The sequence below is a fragment of the Chlorocebus sabaeus genome, chromosome 16 (genome assembly GCF_047675955.1).
Source record: "Chlorocebus sabaeus isolate Y175 chromosome 16, mChlSab1.0.hap1, whole genome shotgun sequence".
Classification (NCBI taxonomy): domain Eukaryota; kingdom Metazoa; phylum Chordata; class Mammalia; order Primates; family Cercopithecidae; genus Chlorocebus; species Chlorocebus sabaeus.
In genome coordinates, this window is record NC_132919.1 from 54,085,570 (window position 1) to 54,105,289 (window position 19,720).

General features: G+C 48.8%; 1 protein-coding gene across 14 annotated transcripts in view; it reads left to right on the plus strand.

Annotated features, from left to right (window-relative positions):
* SLC39A11 (solute carrier family 39 member 11) overlaps positions 1-19,720 on the plus strand; it is a 563,219-nt gene that overhangs the window by 461,268 nt on the left and 82,231 nt on the right. For all 14 annotated transcript variants that reach the window (XM_073005074.1, XM_037993737.2, XM_037993738.2 and 11 more), the window contains one exon: positions 15,756-15,825. In XM_073005074.1, the coding sequence (XP_072861175.1) occupies positions 15,756-15,825 (70 nt within the window). The remainder of the gene's footprint in view (positions 1-15,755; positions 15,826-19,720) is intronic.

The window sequence follows — 19,720 nt, forward strand, 5'->3', positions numbered from 1 at the left end:
ACAATACCCTCAAGACATTGAGCAGACCAAGCACCATAGCTCATGCCTGTAATCCCAGGACTTTGGGAGACCAGGGTGGACGGATCACTTGAGCCCAGGAGTTAGAGACCAGCTAAGGCAATAGAGTGAAACCCTGTCTTAAAAACAAATAAAAAGAAAAAAGATATTAAGGCCCGGGCATGGTGGCTCATGCCTGTAATTCTAGCACTTTGGGAGGCCAAGGCAGGCAGATCACTTGAGGTCAGGAGTTCAAGACCAGCCTGGCCAAAATGGTGAAACCCCGTCTCTACTGAAAATACAAAATTAGCCAGGTGTGGTGGTGCGTGCCTGTAATCCCAGCTACCTGGGAGGCTGAGGCAGGAGAATTGCTAGAACCCAGGAGGCAGAGGCCGCAGTGAACCGAGATCATGCCACTGCACTCCAGCCTGGGTGACAGAGCAAGACTCTGTTTTAAGAAAGAAAGAAAAGATATTAAGGAGAGGTAATTTGGAATGTAGCATTTTCAAGTCAAGCTATAAAGTCACAGAGAAAAATCAAAAATTTTCTTTTCTAGGTAAGGGATCAGAAGTTGATCACCCACACATCCCGTAGGAGGTTAAGGAGGTCCCCTGACAAAATGAAGAAGGGACACAAGGGGATAATATGACATAAGAAAGAGGGCATCACAGATGCTGTGAGTCCTTTTCCGCGAGACACCTGAGGAGTCAGCGCCACAGAGGCAGGAAGTAGAAGGATGGTTGCCAGGGGCTGTGGGAGGGAGGAGGAGGAATGGGGATCCGGGTTCAGTGGGTAGATAGTTGCAGTTATGCAAGATGTAAAGAGCTCTGGAGTCAGGCACAGTGGCTCATACCTGTAATCCCAGCACTCTGGGAGGCCAAGGCAGGCAGATCACTTGAGACCAGGAGTTCAAGACCAGCCTGGCCAACATAACAAAACCCTATCTCTACCAAAAATACAAGATTAGCCGGGCGTAGTGATGCATGTCTGTACTCCCAGCTACTGGGGTCGCTGAGGCACAAGAATCACTTGAACCCAGGAGGCAAAGATTGCAATGAGCTGACATCATGCCATTGCACTCCAGCCTGGGCGGCAGAGCAAGATTCTGTCTCAAAAAAAAAAAAGAAAAAAAAGAGCTCCGGAGATGGACGGTGGTGATGGCTATACAACAGTGTGATTGCACTTAATGCCACTGAATGTACACTTAAAAATGAGGACGATGCTCAATTACATGTTATTAATTCATATTTTATCACAATTAAAAATGGTAATAAGAAAGGGAGGAAGGAAGGAAAGAACCTCATTAAAACCTAGACAGTGAGAGGATGGGGGCCACGATTCTTAGAACCGTCTTCTTCAAATGGGAAGAATTCGAAGCCTTAAGACTGTTTTTCCTTACCTTCATATAGCAACCTGATATTATAGAGAATCATATGTTAGCACTCCAATATTGCACACTCACTTTTTTGTTTTGAAACAGAGTCTCACTCTGTTGCCCAGGCTGGAGTACAGTGGCATGATCTTGGCTCACTGCAACCTCCGCCTTCTGGGCTCAAGTGATTCTCATTCCTCAGCCTCCCAAGTAGCTGGGATTACAGGCGCCCACCACCACGCCTGTCTCATTTTTGTATTTTTAGTAGAGGCGGGCTTTTTGCCGTGTTGGCCAGACTGGTCTCGAACTCCTGACCTCAGGTGATCCTCCCGCCTCAGCCTCCCGAAGTGCTGGGATTATAGGCGTGAGCCACCACGCACAGCCTCCAGCCTTCTCTTTGAGCTATGCCATCATGCCAGTTTCTCAGACATCATCTTGGCATGACCAATAAGGCCATGACCACACGGGGCCCACCGCAAGGTGCCGACAGTCTGCCGTCTGACACCTGAAACCTGGCAATTGCTGAACTGGGATGAGTAAGGCAGGCAGTTATTTTTTTTCCTCCATTAACGATTGAAATACTGCTGCTTGTAGGAAAACATGCCCCTCCCTCCCTTGGATACATACGCTGTGGTGTGATGCCTGCCCTCCATGTAGTGAAACATACTAGTGATCTGAGACTTCAGAATCTTTTTCTTGCCTGGCTTTTAGAAATCCTTTGGTGGGAATCATATATGGGGAGTGATAAATGAACCTGTATCTTAGGTTATTTATCATCCTGAAGGAACTGCCAGAGTCTAATTTTGTTCAGAAGTCCTCGAAGGGAATTAAAAAAAAAAAAAAAATTCTTTCCTCCAGGTTTTTAGGCCCTCAAGAACATACAAATTACAAAAACGTAAATAAGTCCTCCCCACCTCCCACCCCACATCCAGAGGTATTCCACAGTCAAGCGTGTGTGGAGTTCACGATGCCCATGTACGGCCTGTGGGGTGGGGTGAGGCTCCAATCACAGGCGGTGTCGTTGTGGTTCTGATGCCCATGTACTGCCTGTGGGGTGGGGTGAGGCTCCAATCACAGGCGATGTCATTGTGGTTCCGAGGCATCTGGCCCTAGTCTGTCTTTCCCTTTGACAAGGAAGTCGGGTCCGACCTGGGACCCAGACTGCACGACCCCTTCATGTGAAATCAGGAGAGGAATAGCAGGGATCAGTGGCCATCCTCCTCCTGGGGATGTGAGACCCTCTTGTGGGATAATCCCCAGAGTGACTCTCTTGGCTCCCAAGCGGCACAGAATGGACGCCACCCCCCTACTGCAGAGTTACACCTGATTCCCCGACCATCTGGCTTGTGCCTTGCCCCAGGAATTCCCAGTCTCTTTGTGGAGAACTCGCGGCATTGATCTTTTCATGAGCCAGGTGAGAGGCTGGGCCAGTGGAGCCTTTGTGCGTGTGCTCTCAGCTGCAGGCCTTCCCAGCCGGGAGGGATGTGTGGCTGAGTTCCTGGTACGACTTCCATCTAGTATTTTACGAATCTGAGTCTGGATCATAGCGGTGCTTTCAGACATGCTTTCCCCTCTTTCTCCTAGAATGGTCCAACCACCTCAGAGGCAGTATTTTCCTAGGATCAGGCAGAAAGATCCCTGTGACCAGTGCTTAGGGACCTCCTGCCTTCAGTGTGCAGGTGTGGGGCTGGGGACTGCTCCCACTGACTAGGGTGGGGTGGCACTTAGCAAAGCCTCCATCTGCAGCCCTAGTTTCCCAAGGGGACCAGAGAGCCCGCCCACCTCTGCTGCCCACTTATCACATGATAGGCTTGTCTTGGGAAAAATAATTCCCTTCTGACCACACTACTCATTGCCTCATGCTTCCATCGTCCTGTGTCCTCACATTGACAGAGCTTCTTGGGTTGTCCCTGCTTTCTAAGCCTCCCAGAGGAATTTGTTGTGAACATACAAGGTTCCCCAGAACCTAACCCTGTTCACTTTCATACAGTGAATCTGTCAGATCCAGACACTTCTCTGCCTGCCGTGGACTTTGGACATAGAGGGAAGAAACCCAGTGGCCAGGTGATTGAGGAGGCTCTGACTTTGGAGTCAAGGAACTTTGCTACAGGGTTGCAAGCTTTTCTACACCAGAGCTTCACTGGTGGAACAGAGTCTTTGGGAGCAACAGATAGCAGCACTCCCCACTCAGAGGGCACAGGGATTTCATGATCATTCCCTGCTGGGCAAGGCAGGGGGTATCTTGAGTTTTTGTGACTTCCAAGATGGCAGCTCTTCTGACAGCAGGTCCGCCCACTGAGTCAGAACCTACCTGACCTGCCTCTTTGCTTCTGCTCAGTCCCTTGACCTCAAAACTAACAACTCCCTTGGTTATGAGCAATTACTCATTAAATAAATAAATAAAACCCAACAACTGCGTGTGCTTAGCTTGGCAGAAAGAGGCTGGGAGAGTAGACCGCGGTGCCCTTTCTGGTCCCTCTCCCACACCTGAGTCTGCAGAGATACTTCTTCAGATTCAGGACAAACCCAGGTGTGGACGACCGTGGTGCAAGGTCAGGGGGAGTTGGCTAGGGGCGTGCATCTGGGCGTGACACGGAGCTCGTTGGTTGGAACAGCTCGGAATCTTCCATGCCAGCGTAAGGCATTCTCTCCCTTTTTCTCTGAGGGAACACAGGATCTGATCTTTGTCTGGTTGTTGAGAACTAAAGCAAATTGAAATTGACTCCGAGATGTGGGTCATCTTAACAAGATGCCTTCACCTGTTGTTTGAAGATGTGGCTGTCTGTCTTCAGTCATACACGCGGCGCTGCCTGTGTCTCCGCAGTCTGCTGGAGTCAGGCTCAATTCTAAGTCGGCAGCCATGACTGGAGAATAGCATTTTCTGGGTCTCTCACTGTTTCGGGGGATCCCAATGTGAAACAGTCGGAGATGCTGAAAAAGCACACTTGTCAACATTAATTAGGAAGTAGTTATTTTAGTTACAAGGGGGATTCATGTTGGAGTATCTTCAATTGTTAATGTTTCTTCATAAACAGTAGGATATGACTTTATTGATAACATTTTTTTTTTTTTTTTTTTTTTGAGATGGAGCCTCCCTCTGTTGCCCAGGCTGGAGTGCAGTGGCACGATCTCGGCTCACTGCAACCTCTGCCTCCTGTGTTCAAGCGATTCTCCTGCCTAAGCCTCCCGATTAGCTGGGACTACAGGCTCCCGCCACCACGCCTGGCTAATTTTTGTATTTTCAGGAGAGACAGGGTTTCCCCATGTTGGCCAGGCTAGTCTTGAACTCCTGACCTCAGGTGATCCACCCGCCTTGGCCTCCCAAAGTGCTGGGATTACAGGCGTGAGCCACTGCACCCGGCCTTATTGATAAAAATTTGATTTAAATTCAGCTTTTCTAGAACACCTCTATTTTTCATCTTTCCCCACATGTATCTTTTTCCAATATAAATAGCGGGATTAGTAATCTGCACTAGAAAACTACAGCAAACTACTTTTTCAAGAAAATAAGTTGGTAAATTTCCATCCTTTATACAGCCTCTAACAGACTCCACAGGGATTCCTTGGCGATAATACCTGGCTGGTTCTACCAACATTTGGTTTAATAATTGTGTAATACGATCAGAGTTCCTGCCTTCTTGGTTTTGCTTCCTGCTAGACTTTTGCAACCAAAGACAGGCCAGGCAGGGTTATCAGCACATCACCAGTCAGCCAGTCTCCCCAGAAGGCTCAGCTAAGTTTTGGGGCTCAGAGTGAGAATGAAGACAGCAGCCCTGCCCCGTGGTGTGTCTAAGCCTGTGCATCGGCTCTTCTGATAGACTGTGGCTGAGAAATCCCTGCTGCAGTGTTACGTGACATTGCTCCCTTCCTTGGTGTGTTGTCCTCTCCCAGTTTAGTGACAGTTCCCAGACAGGTTGGGACAGATGGGGAATCAAAGCTGAGCTTGTCCTTGGCCGGGGCGGTGGCTCACACCTGTAATTCCAGCACTTTGGGAGGCCGAGGTGGGCAGATCACCTGAGGTCAGGAGTTCAAGACCAGTCTGGCCAACCTGATGAAACCCTGTCTCTACTAAAAATACAAAAATTAGCCAGGTGCAGTGGTGTGCACCTGTAGTCCCAGCTACACGGGAGGCGGAAGTTGCAGTGAACTGAGATCGCACCACTCCACTCCAGCCTGGGTGACAGAGCAAGACTCTGTCTCAAAGGAAACATTCAATAAATCTGAGCTTGTCTAGCACCTCAGAGGCTCCTGATGCAGCTGGAGGTGGGCACACCCTGTCCCCAAGGCCCCCATTGTCCACTCCAGCAATAGATGTTTCAACATGTTTTGTTTTTAGTTTTATTTCTTAAATTAGAGACAGGGTCTCGCTCTGTCACCCAGACTAAAGTGCAGTAGTGTGATCATAGCTCACTGCAGCCTTGACTTCCTGGGCTCAAACGATCCTCTCCCCTCAGCCTCCTGAGTAGCTAGTACTACAGGTTCATGCCACCACACCCAGCCAATTTTTTTGTGTGTGGTAGATACAGGGTCTCACTATGTTGTCCTGGCTGATCTCAAACTCTTGGCCTCAAGTGATCCTCCCATCGCATCCTCCCTAGTAGCTGGGACTACAGGTGCACACCACCACACCCAGCTAATTTTTTTTTTTTTTTTTTTTTTTTTGAGATGGAGTCTCGCTCTGTCGCCCAGGCTGGAGTGCAGTGGTGTGATCTCGGCTCACTGCAAGCTCCACCTCCCGGGTTCACACTATTCTCCTGCCTCAGCCTCCCGAGTAGCTGGGACTACAGGCCCCCACCACCGCACCCGGCTAACTTTTTGTATTTTTAGTAGAGATGGGGTTTCACCGTGGTCTCGATCTCCTGACCTTGTGATCCACCCGCCTCAGCCTCCCAAAGTGCTGGGATTATAGGCGTGAGCCACCATGCCCAGCCAATTTTTTAATTTTTTTGTAGAGATGGGGTCTTGCTGTGTTGCCTAGGCTGGTCTTGAACTGGGCTTAAGAGATCTTCCTGCCTCGGCCTCCCAAATTGCTGGGATTACAGGAGTGAGCCACCACACATGGCCCCTCAACATGGTTATTTTTCTGGCTTTTAATGAGTGCCTTTTGGGACCTGAGAATGTACATGTGGATGTTCAGCCTTGCTCCTAGAACTGAGTCCGTATTTACTGGTGAAGTGTCACCTGGCCTGAGGGATGTTATGAGGCTACCTACCCTGTTCTTCCTAACCCACCTTCTCTCCCCATCCCAGTCATCCCTGACTGAGGAGCAGCTCCCAGCTTCAGAGGGCAATCCTCATGCAGAGAAGGATACCCTTGACCTTCCTTCAGTTTCTTTATCATATGTTTCAAAGCCCTCCTCTCTCCAGCAAATGTTTGCCTCTTGCCTAAATCCATCTAGCTGTAATTTAAGTCATTTTTCTCTTACTCTGTCTTTAGGGGAGATGGAAATGAATAAGCCATCCCATAACTTGTCATTTCTCCACCCTTGGGGTTTGTTGGTGGTGGTAGTGGTGGTGCTGGTAGCTGTGTATAATATTTATTAAGCCTCCACAGGGTCTTATCTGCTTATCTTAATTTAAACACTTTTTTAAATCAAGGAGGAAAAGTCGTGGCATCACCCCTTATTTTCTGTGTGGCCTTTGCATTGACATTTTCTAGGCTTCTTCTGGCTATAACTTCTAGAACTGATACTATGAGTGCTTAAACCAGAGGCCCAGCTGGAGAACAAATGGCGTGGAACAAAGAGATTTAGTGACATCCGCATAATGCCCTAAGAGACAAAGAATGAATGGTACAGGCACAGGATGGAGAACGGTGGCTTCACAACAGCATACAGGGAAAGATTGAGCTTTTAGTTAGCTGTGAGCCCAGGAGGAATCTCCCGTGAGAAAACCACCCAAGAGGAATGTGTTCATGAGCTGCTGTGAGGTCTGGGTCAAGTCCAGAACAGGGGGAATGACAGCCCTGTACTTCCTACCCCTGGTCTGACCACCCTGAAACAGCTGTATCCTGTTTAGAAGCCCCTCTCATGCTGAGATGATCTGAGCTGGGCCAACATCCCAGGGAGCATAGTCTGGCAGGAAGAGAAGAATGTCCCCATAGCATCTCTGAGTGGGCCATTTCTGTCCCAGCAGCGGGCTCTGCTGAACCAAGGTAATTGTACTTCTCAAGCTACCCTGTACCGGTGTCCCCTCCCATCCACTCATTACCAACGCCCATAAATGTCAGGTGCTATGGTCTGAATATTTGTGTTTCTCAAAAATGTGTGAGGCCAGGTGCTACTCAGGAGGTTGAGGCAGGAGAATCGCTTGAACCGGGGAGGTGGAGGTTGCAGTGAGCTGAGATGGTGTCACTGTACTCCAGCCTGGGTGACAGAGCAAGACTGCGTCAAAAAAAAAAAAAAAAAAGAGAGAGAGAGAGAAAGAGAGAGAGAGACAGAGAGGGAGGGAGGGAGGGAGGGGGAGAGAGAGAGAGAAAGAGAGAAAGAGAAAGAAAGAAAGAAAGAAAGAAAGAAAGAAAGAAAGAAAGAAAGAAAGAAAGAAAGAAAGAAAGAGAGAGAAAGGAAAGAAGGAAGGGAGGAAGGAAGAAAAGGAAGGAAGGAAGGAAGGAAGGAAGGAAGGAAGGAAGGAAGGAAGGAAGGAAGGAAGGAAGGAAGGAAGAAGAGATGTGTATGCTGAGATTCGAACCACCAATGCGATGGTATCAGGAAGTGAGACTCTGGGGAGGTGATTAGGTCTTGAGGTTGGAGCCCTCGTGAGTGGGATTAATGCCCGTATGAAAGAGACCTGAGAGAGAGACTCCCTCACCCTTCCCATCATATGAGGACACAGCAAGGAACCCCCCATCTGTGAACCAGGACGCTGGCCCTCACCAGACACCAACTCTGCAGGCACCTTGATCTCAGACTTCTCAGCCTCCAGAACTGGGCGAGAAGACTGCAAACTCCACCCCATGCCCTTAAAACGAAGAGCTGCTTATGGCTCCATTGAAAGAGAAAACACTTTTCATTGTTTGCTTTCCTACCACTGACTTAAACTCTAACAGTGTTCTATTAATATAATAGTTTAATTTTTTTTGTTTTCTGTAAGTGTCCCTCGTCGGGAGAGAAGAAAAGTAACATTTGGCAATCTCTGAAGACGTCTTTGTTATAACTGGGACAGGAGGTGCTACTGGTGTCTAGTGGGTAGAGGCCAGGGATGCTGCAAAACGCCCTACAGTGGCCAGAATAGTCCCCCACAACCAGATGTCAATAGTGAGGAACCCTGAACAGGCCTGTCGGGTACATTTCTTTTTTTTTTTTCTTTTTTTTTCTTTGAGATGGAGTCTCTCTCTGTCGCCCAGGTTGGAGTGCAGTGGTGCGATCTCGGCTCACTGCAAGCTCCGCCTCCCAGGTTCACGCCATTCTCCTGCTTCAGTCTCCCGAGTAGCTGGGACTACAGGCGCCCGCCACCACGCCCGGCTAATTTTTCACCATGTTTCACCATGTTAGCCAGGATGGTCTCGATCTCCAGACCTCGTGATCCGCCCGCCTCGGCCTCCCAAAGTGCTGGGATTACAGGCGTAAGCCACCGCGCTCGGCCAGGTACATTTCATTTAACACAACCATCCTGTAAGCAAAACAGTGTTATTCCCCTTTCACTTTTGCAAGAACCTTAAACATTATACTAAGATTTGAGCCCGGGTTTATCTCAACCCTTTTTGTTACTGTTTTCCACAGAGGAGGGCATGGAGGGATGGAGTTGCAAGGGCAATGGGGAGTGGAGAGAGGCAGACACAGCCGCCTTCCAGCCCCAGGAGAAGGTTGGAGTGAGCTGCTTCCGCTTTGGTGCTTATGTTCAAGTTTGTCCTCCAGACTGTGCCTCACCCTGCGTTCAGTCGGACTTACTAACCCAGGCTAGGCAGTTCATCTTCCCTGAGCTAATGGCAATAGCTTTGTAAAGGGGCAAGAACTTAATCACAGTATGAGTTGGGTTTCTGTTTGCACTCGGGGTGGGACACCGGGGGCGTGAGCACCAGTGGGCATTTTTCCTCCTTTCCTTTTCCACCGAATGAGTTCTTTCTACCATCTGTTGATCTTCAGTGTCGGCCTGAATTGTCATTGTGCTGTTCTTTCTGCATACGTAACTAACGTGTCCTGCCTTCTCATGAGCTTGACTCTCAGGACTCACCTCTGTTTCCAGACGTGGTAACAAATACACTGTGTTTCCCCAGGACCTCTTCTTCCTGTTTCACTTTCTAGATCCGGGGGGAAAGTGGACTGAAGCCTCCTAAGGCAGCGTGGAGCTGTGATTCCCTCCCGCCAGGGCCACTGGAGAACTGAGAGGAAAGACGTGCTTATCTGCAAACCATCACGGAATGCTCATTTGTGAACTTTTGTCCCTGCTACTGGCCTGGCCCGAGGTTCAGGATGGGCCAGAGGGAAAATGCATTCCCTTTGCTCCAAACCTCTTCAGGGTACGGAGACTCAGATGCCAGTGTTCACTACCCGTGGGGCCATGTCATAGCTGGAGGGAAGCTGCGAGCAAACTGGGCAGCAGAGGACACTTGGGGGTGGGGAATAGAATGAGAGACTGCAGTTCATGACCCAGCTCTAGCCTCCCCAGCTGGGTCACCTAGGGCAGGCCCTTTTCCTCATCTGCTCACTGGGTGCTCCCTTCCCCAACCTCCCAAAGCTGTTGTGAGCATTTATATAACTCAGCGAGCGGAGGCTGCTGAACTCCGAGCTAAACTACTCGAAGCGATTGTTTTGCTAATTAGCATGCACTATTATTTGCATTAAAATGACTAATTAGAAGAAAATTTTTAACAAAAGAGTCAACCAGCTGTTGTTTATGGTTTTAGAAAGTGAATTTTCTCCAAGGGAGGGATATGCCTGTCTAGTGTCAGGAAGTAGTTTCCTTGATTTCTCCCCAAGGGTCCCTGGTGAAGATCTGTGCCTTGCAGACCCACCGTTACCGATGGATGGTCTCAGGTGTGTGAGTGCAAAACAAGGTTGAGAATAGCAGGCTTGTAAATACTGGACTCCTCAAAGGCAGGACACTGGCCAGGTGGCAGCAGGTCAGATGTTCTCGAAGTTCATATTCTCGTGACCATGGACACGGACAGCTCCCACGACTCGGCCTGCACAAGCAAGGCTGCCTCCTCCCTAATGGAAAGGATGTCAGAAACCCTTAGGCATACCCATCGCAGCCTGCCCTGAACTTCAGCTCTCACCAACGTCAGGCACCTCACGTAGGATACTCTTTTTTTTTGAGATGGAGTCTCACACCGTCACCCAGACTGGAGTACAGTGGCGCCATCTCGGCTCACTGCAACCTCTGCCTCCCGAGTTCAAGCGATTCTCCTGCCTCAGCCTCCCTAGTAGCTGGGATTAAAGGCGTGAGCCACCACCAGGTATTGTTCTGTATTTTTAGTAGAGACGAGATTTCACCATGTTGGCCTGGCTGGTCTTGAGCTCCTGATCTCAAGCAATTCGCCCACCTCAGCCTCCTAAAATGCTGGGATTACAGGCGTGGGAGCCTCCAGGCCCAACTGGGTACTCCTTCTTGCCTACCTCTTTTGGATGGTGTCACATCCATCAGGCGAACCTTAAAATATTGAACATGGATCCACACCCCTTTCTGATACTTGAGTAGTGGCTTTCATCATATCTACTCCTGGAGTGATGAAGGACCTACACCCTGGGCCTCGGACTCAGAACCCACCTGTGTCTCTCAGACCAGCTCCCATCACCTTCCCTCTCTGATCTGTGGACTGGAGGTGACAGTTCCAACCTATATTTGAATTAGCCATTTTAATGCAAATGATAGTGCTCCACATTAGGCCTCTAGGCTCCAAATTAGGCCTTGTCTTCAAGATCCTAATCTCTCTGTGATTCTTTGCCTTAGGAAATGGGGCACTGGTGGCCCTTTCTATGCTAGACACTGGACTATAAGCCTTATACCTACAGTGAAATGTCTGTGTCGATACTAGTCTAGTCTATCATTGATTACTGTAAAAATACACACATCTATTATAAAAAGTTAAAATTTATCAAAAAGTATATACCCTTAGACACAGGTCATATATGGTGCCACTCACAATGAAGAGAAATATAAGCAAACATAAAGATGCAGTGTTAAGCCTCTAATCTCAGCACTTTGAGAGGCTGACGCAGGAGGATCCCTTGAGGCTAGGAGTTCAAGATCAGCCTGGACAACTTAGTGAGACTATCTCTATGAAAAACTTTTTAAAAAATTAAAACATTTTAAAAATGATGTAATATTAAGTCATAACTACATAGAATTAACTACAGCCCACTGTACTACTGCAACCATTTTGTAGCCACCTCCTGTTGCTGTTGCAGTGGGCTGAAGTGCTGCAGGTGTCTGCGTAAAAGGCCTTGTCAGGCTCAGCTTGGTGACTCACGCCTGTAATCCTAGCACTTTGGGAGGCCAAGGCGGGCAGATCACCTGAGGTCAGGAGTTCGAGACCAGCCTGACCAACATGGAGAAACCCTGTCTCTACTAAAAATGCAAAATTAGCTGGGCGTGGTGACACATGCCTATAATCCCAGCTACTCGGGAGGCTGAGGCAGGAGAATCACTTGAACACGGGAGGCAGAGGTTGTGGTGAGCCGAGATCGTACCGTTGCACTCCGGTCTGGGCAACAAGAGTGAAACTCCGTCTCAAATTCAAAAATAATCATAAAAAAGGCCTTGTGACACTAAGCATCTCCTCGTGAGCAGTTCACCTCTGCAGTGAATTGCATATTACCATAAAAAGTGATCTCTCTCAGTTCTGACGGATGTTTCACCATGTTTAGTGCAATACCGTAAACCTTGAATAACACCATAGGACCCATACAGAGTGCCATTAGGGATACTGGAAGTGCTCCCAAGAAGCAAAGAAAAGTCATGACATTACAAGAAAAAATTAACTTGCTTGATATGTACCATGGTTTGAGGTCTGCAGCTGTGGGTGCCTGCCGTTTCAGACAGACAATGCCTCTTTATGAACAGACAGTGTAAACATATGGTCTTGATAAATACAGTACAGCACTGTAAATGTATTTTCTCTTCCTTATGATTTTCTTAACATTAAGAACTTGTATGTAGCTTGCTTTACTGTAAGAATATAAGAAGTGTTATCTAGCTTACTTTCTTGTAAGAATACCATATATAATATATATGGCACACAAAATATGTGTCAATTGACTTTATGTTCTTGGTAAGGCTTTTGGTCGGTATTAGACTATTAGTAACGTTTCTGGGGGAGTCAGAAGTTATATGTGGGTTTTCAACTATGCAGGGGATTGGTGCCCCTAATCCCTGCATTGTTCAAGGTTGTCAATTGTAAATAAAAAATAATTTTTAAAGATGCATATCGATTTTAAAGCCTGGTTGCCCTGGTAGTGCTGACTCCAGCCAACCACCTTCAGCCTCAGAGCTGTTAAAGGGAGAGTTGGGGAGCCTTCTCCGTGGCCTGTTTGGGGGTGCACATGCATGCTGAGAGGCCAAGCCCGGAAGGCTTGATGCTGCTGTCTGGTTTTGGAAAGACCTCCCTCTAACTACGTGGCTTCTGAACCTGGCAGGGGCCCAAGAGTCACAGCGGCTGATCTCTGGAGTCGAGCTTGCAGTGTGGGGCAAGCTCCAATGTCCCAGGACTCTGTGTCCTGACGTTGGTTGTTATAAGAAAAGTGGAAGGATACCTGGTAGGGAATCAGAATCCCAAATTCTCACCAGGTGCAGCGGCTCATGCCTTTAATCCCAGCACGTTAGGAGGCCAACATGATGAAACCCCATCTCTACTAAAAGTACAAAAATTAGCTGGGCATGGGGGCGCATGCCTGTAATCCAGCTACTTGGGAGGCTGAGGCAGGAGAATCACTTGAACCCAGGAGGTGGAGGTTGCAGTGAGCTGAGATCGCACCACTGTACTCCACCCTGGGCGACAGAGTGAGACTCTGTCTCAAGAAAAAAGAAAAAAGAATCCCAAATTCTCAACCTGCAGCTTACAGTGGTCACAGCTATCCCATCAGGACCCCGCAGGAGATCAAGCACAAAGGGTAAAATGAGGCAAAAAAAAAAAAAAAAAAAAAAGAACACCTTATTCGTTAGCAGGATCTTTGGGCTCCAGACCCCATTGCGGTCTCTTGTTGAGCCAGACTGCATCACAGGTGAGCACTTTCACCTGAACATGGGATAAGTCTCCACTGCCTTCTTGTCCCCAGGTGTCTCCTGGAGTCAGTATCGCAATTCCAGCATCCTGCACCCACTTTAAACAGACAGGACACAAGGAAGAAACGGGCTGTACTAAGAGGCAGTGAATCAAAAGAAAATGAGTTCCTCTCACTCAGTAGATTTTTATATCTTCCCTCTTCTTAAAAAAAAGTTCTAATTTGACCTCCCAAAGCCCTTGGCCTTGCTGCTGAACAGTGGTGGTAATTCAGTAGTTCTCCTTCGTGTTTGGATCGAGGGGAATCATTGCCCTCTTCACAGATGTGAGAAGCGTCCTGATGCCATGCTTCCACCCCTTTGGTCCACGGCCACTGGGTCAGGTCCATTTCCTTCCATGACCCTCACTACTCCATCAGATACACGCAGACCAGTGTCATCCTCCCACATCTGATCCCTAGGCGAGTGGCTGGTGAACTTGGCAAGCCCGTGAACCCCAGGAAAGGACTTGAAAACCCATCTTGTCTAGCCCAATGCTGCAAGCTCGACTCTAGCCACCCCCTCAGTGTAGACCGCATCTGTCTGCACCATTTGAGGTGGTTCCTTTGAAAGCTGGAATGTTCTTCAAAGAGCAGTCATATAAAAATGTATGCTTGACTGGGTGCGGTGGCTCACGCCTGTAATCCCAGCACTTTGGGAGGCCGAGGCAAGCGGAACACAAGGTCGGGAGATTGAGACCATCCTGGCTAACATGGTGAAAGCCTGTTTCTACTAAAAATACAAAACACTAGCCGGGCATGGTGGTGGGCACCTGTAGTCCCAGCTACTCGAGAGGCTGAGGCAGGAGAATGACATGCACCCGGGAGGCGGAGCTTGCAGTGAGCCGAGATGGCGCCACCGCACTCCAGCCTGGGCGACAGAGCAAGACTCTATCTCAATAAAAAATAAAAATAAATAAAAATAAAAATGCACGCTGGTGGTGGTGATCGTGCCACCCCTCCTCCTTTCCTGCTGACAAGACCCCAGTTTATTCGGATGGCGGCTCCCTTGATTTCAGGGAGCATGGGCAGGGTAGGCTCTTTCCCAGCCCCAAAGAGGGATGGAGACTGGCCTCAATCAGTCCCGGAGTCTCAGGATTTGGGGCCTGAGGCTGTGATGGATCCAGGGATGGGCGTTTGCTCCTGTTCTGGCCAAAGAGGTATGAGGGATGCCGGGAAAGGCGTTCATTCCAGAGTAATAAGACAAAGACTTGATAAAAAAAGGTTTCTACCTTTCTACTTTCTTCTTGCCTGGAGGTAGCACAGTCACTTTGCAACTATGAGGACCTAATGGTGAGGATAAAGGAAAAAAAAAAAAAACGAAAACAAAAGACGTCTATGCCTACAGTGACATCATTGGGCTGCCATATCAACCTTGGACTTTCTGTTGCATGAGCTAATAAATAAAGCCCTGTGTGTTTAGGCCAGGGGTTATGAAAAGTCCAGATAGTAAATATTTTGGGTTTCAGGCCATATGGTTTCTGTCCCAACTACTCCACTGTGCTAATGTACATGAAACCAGCCATAAACAATTCGTCAGCCAATAAGCATGGCTGTGTGCCAATACAACTTCATTTACAGACACTCAAATTTGAATTTTATGTAATTTTCTTTTTTCTTTTTCTTTTTTTTTTTTTAAGACAGAGTCTCACTTTGTTACCCAGACTGGAGTGCAGTGGCACACTCTTGGCTTCCTGCAACCTCTGCCTCCTGTGTTCAAGTGGTTCTCCTGCCTCAGCCTCTCGAGTAGCTGGGATTACAGGCGTGCACCACCATGCCCTGCTAACTTTTGTATTTTTAGTAGAGATGGGATTTCACCATGTTGACCAGGCTGGTCTTGAACTCCTGACCTCAGGTGATCCGCCTGCCTCGGCCTCCCAGAGTGGTGGCATTACAGGCATGAGCCACCGTGCCTGGCCCAATTTTATATAATTTTCATGCGTCATGAAGTAGTCTTTGTTTTTTCAATTACTTAAAAAATACAAAAATCATTCCTAGGTTGCAGGCCATAGAGAAGCAGGCGGCAGCCATCTGGACCCCATGCCTTAGTTTCCCTGGGTTTAAGCTGCTGTTAGTATGATTTCCTGTGACTGGCAGCCTCATGCAGTCCTACTTGACACAGTGACAGTAATGGCGATGTTCCTCATTGGGAAATATTCCTAACCCCTCTTGTTTTTCTTACGTCTATTTCAGAGGGTCTCGCTGTTGGAGTTGGATTCGGGGCTATAGAAAAGACGGCATCTGCTACCTTTGAGAGTGCCAGGTAAGCCAGCACCCTGGTACCCCAGAGCGTGGTTCTGCACCCGGGGGTGCTCCGGGTGTGCGTGTCACCTGGGTGGGCTGTCTGTGCATTATCATTCAGCACCCCAGCCCCACTGATGGAGGCCGCATGGGGTCGGCGAAGGCCATCCCTGAGAGAGGAGTCTCCTGAGAGAGGAGTCTTTCAAATGAGCTATTAAGTGGGTGATGATCATTTTGAAAACAAAACATGGACAGAATCGCAAGCTGTACTCTAAGCACTTCAAAGGTATGAAGACTGATGACAAAAAACAAAGGCAGCCACTGACACTCTTCAGGCCTTTCCTTTTCAAAGCCCTCCCTTTGTCTGTCTTGACGCTGGGCTCTCCTGGTTTCCCTCTCTCTTTCCACCTGCTCCTGGAAAGTCCCTTTGGTGGTGGGCTTCTCATCCTACGGCCTGTTCTTAAGAGGTGATGTTCCCGGGGACCTGTATCTAGAACATCCTTCCTTTTCACTGAACGCGCCGTCCCTGGGCAACCTTCTCCATTCTTGTGACTTTATTTTCCATGTGTTTGCTGGTGATACCCAAGTCGAGCTCCAGCCGAGTCTTTTGTCCTGAATACGTGTTCTTATATTTCTCCATCTGTTGTCATGTAGAACCTGCCCTTCCTCCAGGATTCCCTGTCACTGCTGTACCCAATTGACCAAGCCAACCCTGCCGTCATTCTCAATGCCTCATTTTCCCTCACCTTCCATACACAAGCGCTGGGCCTTGTACATTCTTTGCTCTTCTACCTGCCTGGAAATAAACAGGGCATGGGTAAGGTCACAGCCTTGGGATCACGCGCCGTTCTCTAGACATGGTGCAGGTGAGGTCTCCATGGTCCACCCAGACCCACAAAGCCATAAATGCCACACTCTGCAGGATAGAACCTTCTATCTGAAGGCAGTAAACTCAAGTGGCCTCAGGGAACTGAAAGATCATCAAAATGGGTGGAGACAGTCAGCTGAAGACAGTTGGGAGCCATGAGGACTGAGGCAAACTTTAAACAGCATGCGCACTATCTAAAGGTAGTTGAATTCACAATTATTTAAAAACATAACTCAGTGCAGTGACTCAGGGGCGACTGGTTTATCACTCCTGTAGCTCATTCACTGTCTTCAGACTGATGCAGTCCCAAAATATTCTCCCTGACTCCCCCCAGGAAATAGCACTCCCTCCTGCATCCGTTGATCGTGACTGTCAAAAACGAATTTCTCACATAACCCCTTTTCCATCCTTCCCCGGTTACCAAGCCTGTGTGGGCCTGTTTATGCACCCTGAGGACTATGTTCAGGCCACTTCCTTGCATCTGTTTCCCCAGCTGAAGTGGAGCCCCTGTGTGTTACATGTAGTCATTGCTGGTCACTGAATTCTAAGGCTGTATGTTAAGAGGCGTGCCTGCTCCATGAAGCCTCAAATATGTGCATGGACTAGAATGTTCTAGGGCAAAACTTTTCGTGTTCTCAACTTCATATTCCTGCCTCTCAGACTCCCAAATCATTCATTAAAATAATGCCCATGGTGAAAATCACATGAGATGGTAGACGAGGGCAGAGCCTTTAGAATGGACGAAATGTCACCCAAAACAAGGGCTAATGATGACTCGTCACATCCTGCAGACTGCTCTTCTAAGCGCGGGGCCTGGGGTGGGGGCATGTAGCTCTTCTGCCCCTGGCACAGCAGTTTTGATCCTGACTCCACTAGACCACAAGAGACTTCAGAGTCAAGCAATATCCACGGGGCCGAAGAGCCCAGAGGGTCTGACCTTATAAACATTCAAAGGCCAGGTCCTCCCGGAGCACAGGAAACCACATAGGCCGCAGAAGATCTGTGCCCAGCAAGTGACAGCTGTGCCCCAGGCATGGAACTCACAGGCCAGGCTCTCTGTCTGGTGGCACCACGTCCCCCGCGACATCATCATGTCAACTCCAATGTTCCTCTGTTCTATCACCTGCACTTTCTGCCAATCTTTGTAAGTATTTCGGAAGAAAGTGGAGCAAAAATATTTCCAACTCAGCTCCTCCCTTCCCTGGACCAAACAGATTCTCTCTGAGTTATAAAAGCCCTCAACCAGATCCTCTAACTGGGGTGGAGTCAGTGCAGCGGGCCTCAGTGTCTTCAGCCTCACGAGACCCTCTGCTCTACAAGCATCACCGGAGGGTCCATATGCCCCCACTCCTGACCCGTCATCGTCACAGCCTGTGGGGCAGTAATGACGGAGCTCTGCTGTCATCGCCACTGTGTTCACAGAGTAATGAGGGCGGGGGGCCCTGCAGTGCAGGCTGGAGAGAAGCAATGGGGGAAGAACATTCCCTCAAGCAGACCCTTCAGCCCATTCTCCCCACTTTGAAAAACACGTAGAGTTTGTGATCCCCTCCTTCCTAAATGTCTGCCTTCTTCTTCTTGGGTGGCAAGATGTAGAACAGCCCCCAGGCCAAGGCTTGTTAGCTTTCTCTGCCTTTAGTTCACACTACACATAGGATTTCATAGGAGGATAGGGACTAGGGTGTAGTGGAGAGTGAGGACTTTCCACTTGAGTAGCCACGAGGGAAAGGTGCGTGCTGAAGTATAGCCTGGACAGGCAGAGCCTGCCTCCCTGCAAGGCTGTAGAATTGCTCAACCAATAACAGGTTGGGGCCAGTGTTGTGCCTGTTGACACAAGGACATCAAGGGCTGCAGCTTCCAGTTGTCTCAATGCTGGGGCTTTCAAACCAGTATCTGTGCTTGTGTGTAGAGTCCAGAGAAGCCAGCCCTGCAGAAACAGGCTGCTATGGTGTTCATACACCAAGGCAGTATCTTGCCTTAGATTACCACCTGCAATCCAGGATGAGACTTTGGCTTGATCGATTGCACTAAATCCACCCACACTCTCGGTTCCCTCTTTTTTTTTTTTTTTTTTGAGACGGAGTCTGGCTCTGTCGCCCAGGCTGGAGTGCAGTGGCGCGATCTCAGCTCACTGCAAGCTCCGCCTCCCGGGTTCACGCCATTCTCCTGCCTCAGCCTCCTGAGTAGCTGGGACTACAGGCGCCCGCCATCACGCCCGGCTAATTTTTTTGCATTTTTAGTAGAGATGGGGTTTCACCGTGTTAGCCAGTATGGTCTCGATCTCCTGACCTCGTGATCTGCCTGCCTCAGCAAAGTGCTGGGATTACAGGCATGAGCCACCGCGCCCGGCCAGTTCCCTCTTTCAAGAAGGAAAAGAAAAGGTACTGACACTGTAAGACGATGAAAGTAGAGTGAACAGGCCACCCTGTTGGATGAGCCATTGGTGAAATCATGTAGTCCTCAGCATTGAATAAAGCCACATGAGGCCAGGACCACTGTGATACAGAGTGCCAGGCAGAGGGACTGTGTACCAGCCCCTGCCTGCCCAGAATCTCCCAGACTCAGCCAGTTCAGCCTCCACTAAGGCTGCAAATGCTTATGCTTAGCTATCTGTTGAGCAGTCCTGGTCTCCGCTCATTCATTCATGCATCCGTTCTTTAGTGAGTACTGGTATGTGTCCCATATTATGAAAACACAATTCGTATGACAGAAATCTTCCAAAAAGCTGAACATTTGTCACTAGTACTTCCAGTAACATGGTGAGCTCAGCTGACATGGATGTCCCACTGCAAACACACACACGAGTAAACATGGTTTTCACTACACAGCCAAGAACTAAGAAGAAAGAAATGCCAGATGCTAGAAATAAAGGGAAAAATCAAAGACACCATGGAAGGTGGTTTCAGATCCTCATAGGGGTTCAAAGGACTGAGGGTTAGACCTCATGCCCATGGAGCAGATGGAGCCGTGGCCTTGCCCTTGGATGTCAGGAACTGAAACAGCCAAGCCTAAAGGCCAGGGCTTACAGGTATTGCTTTCTGTAAAAGGGGCT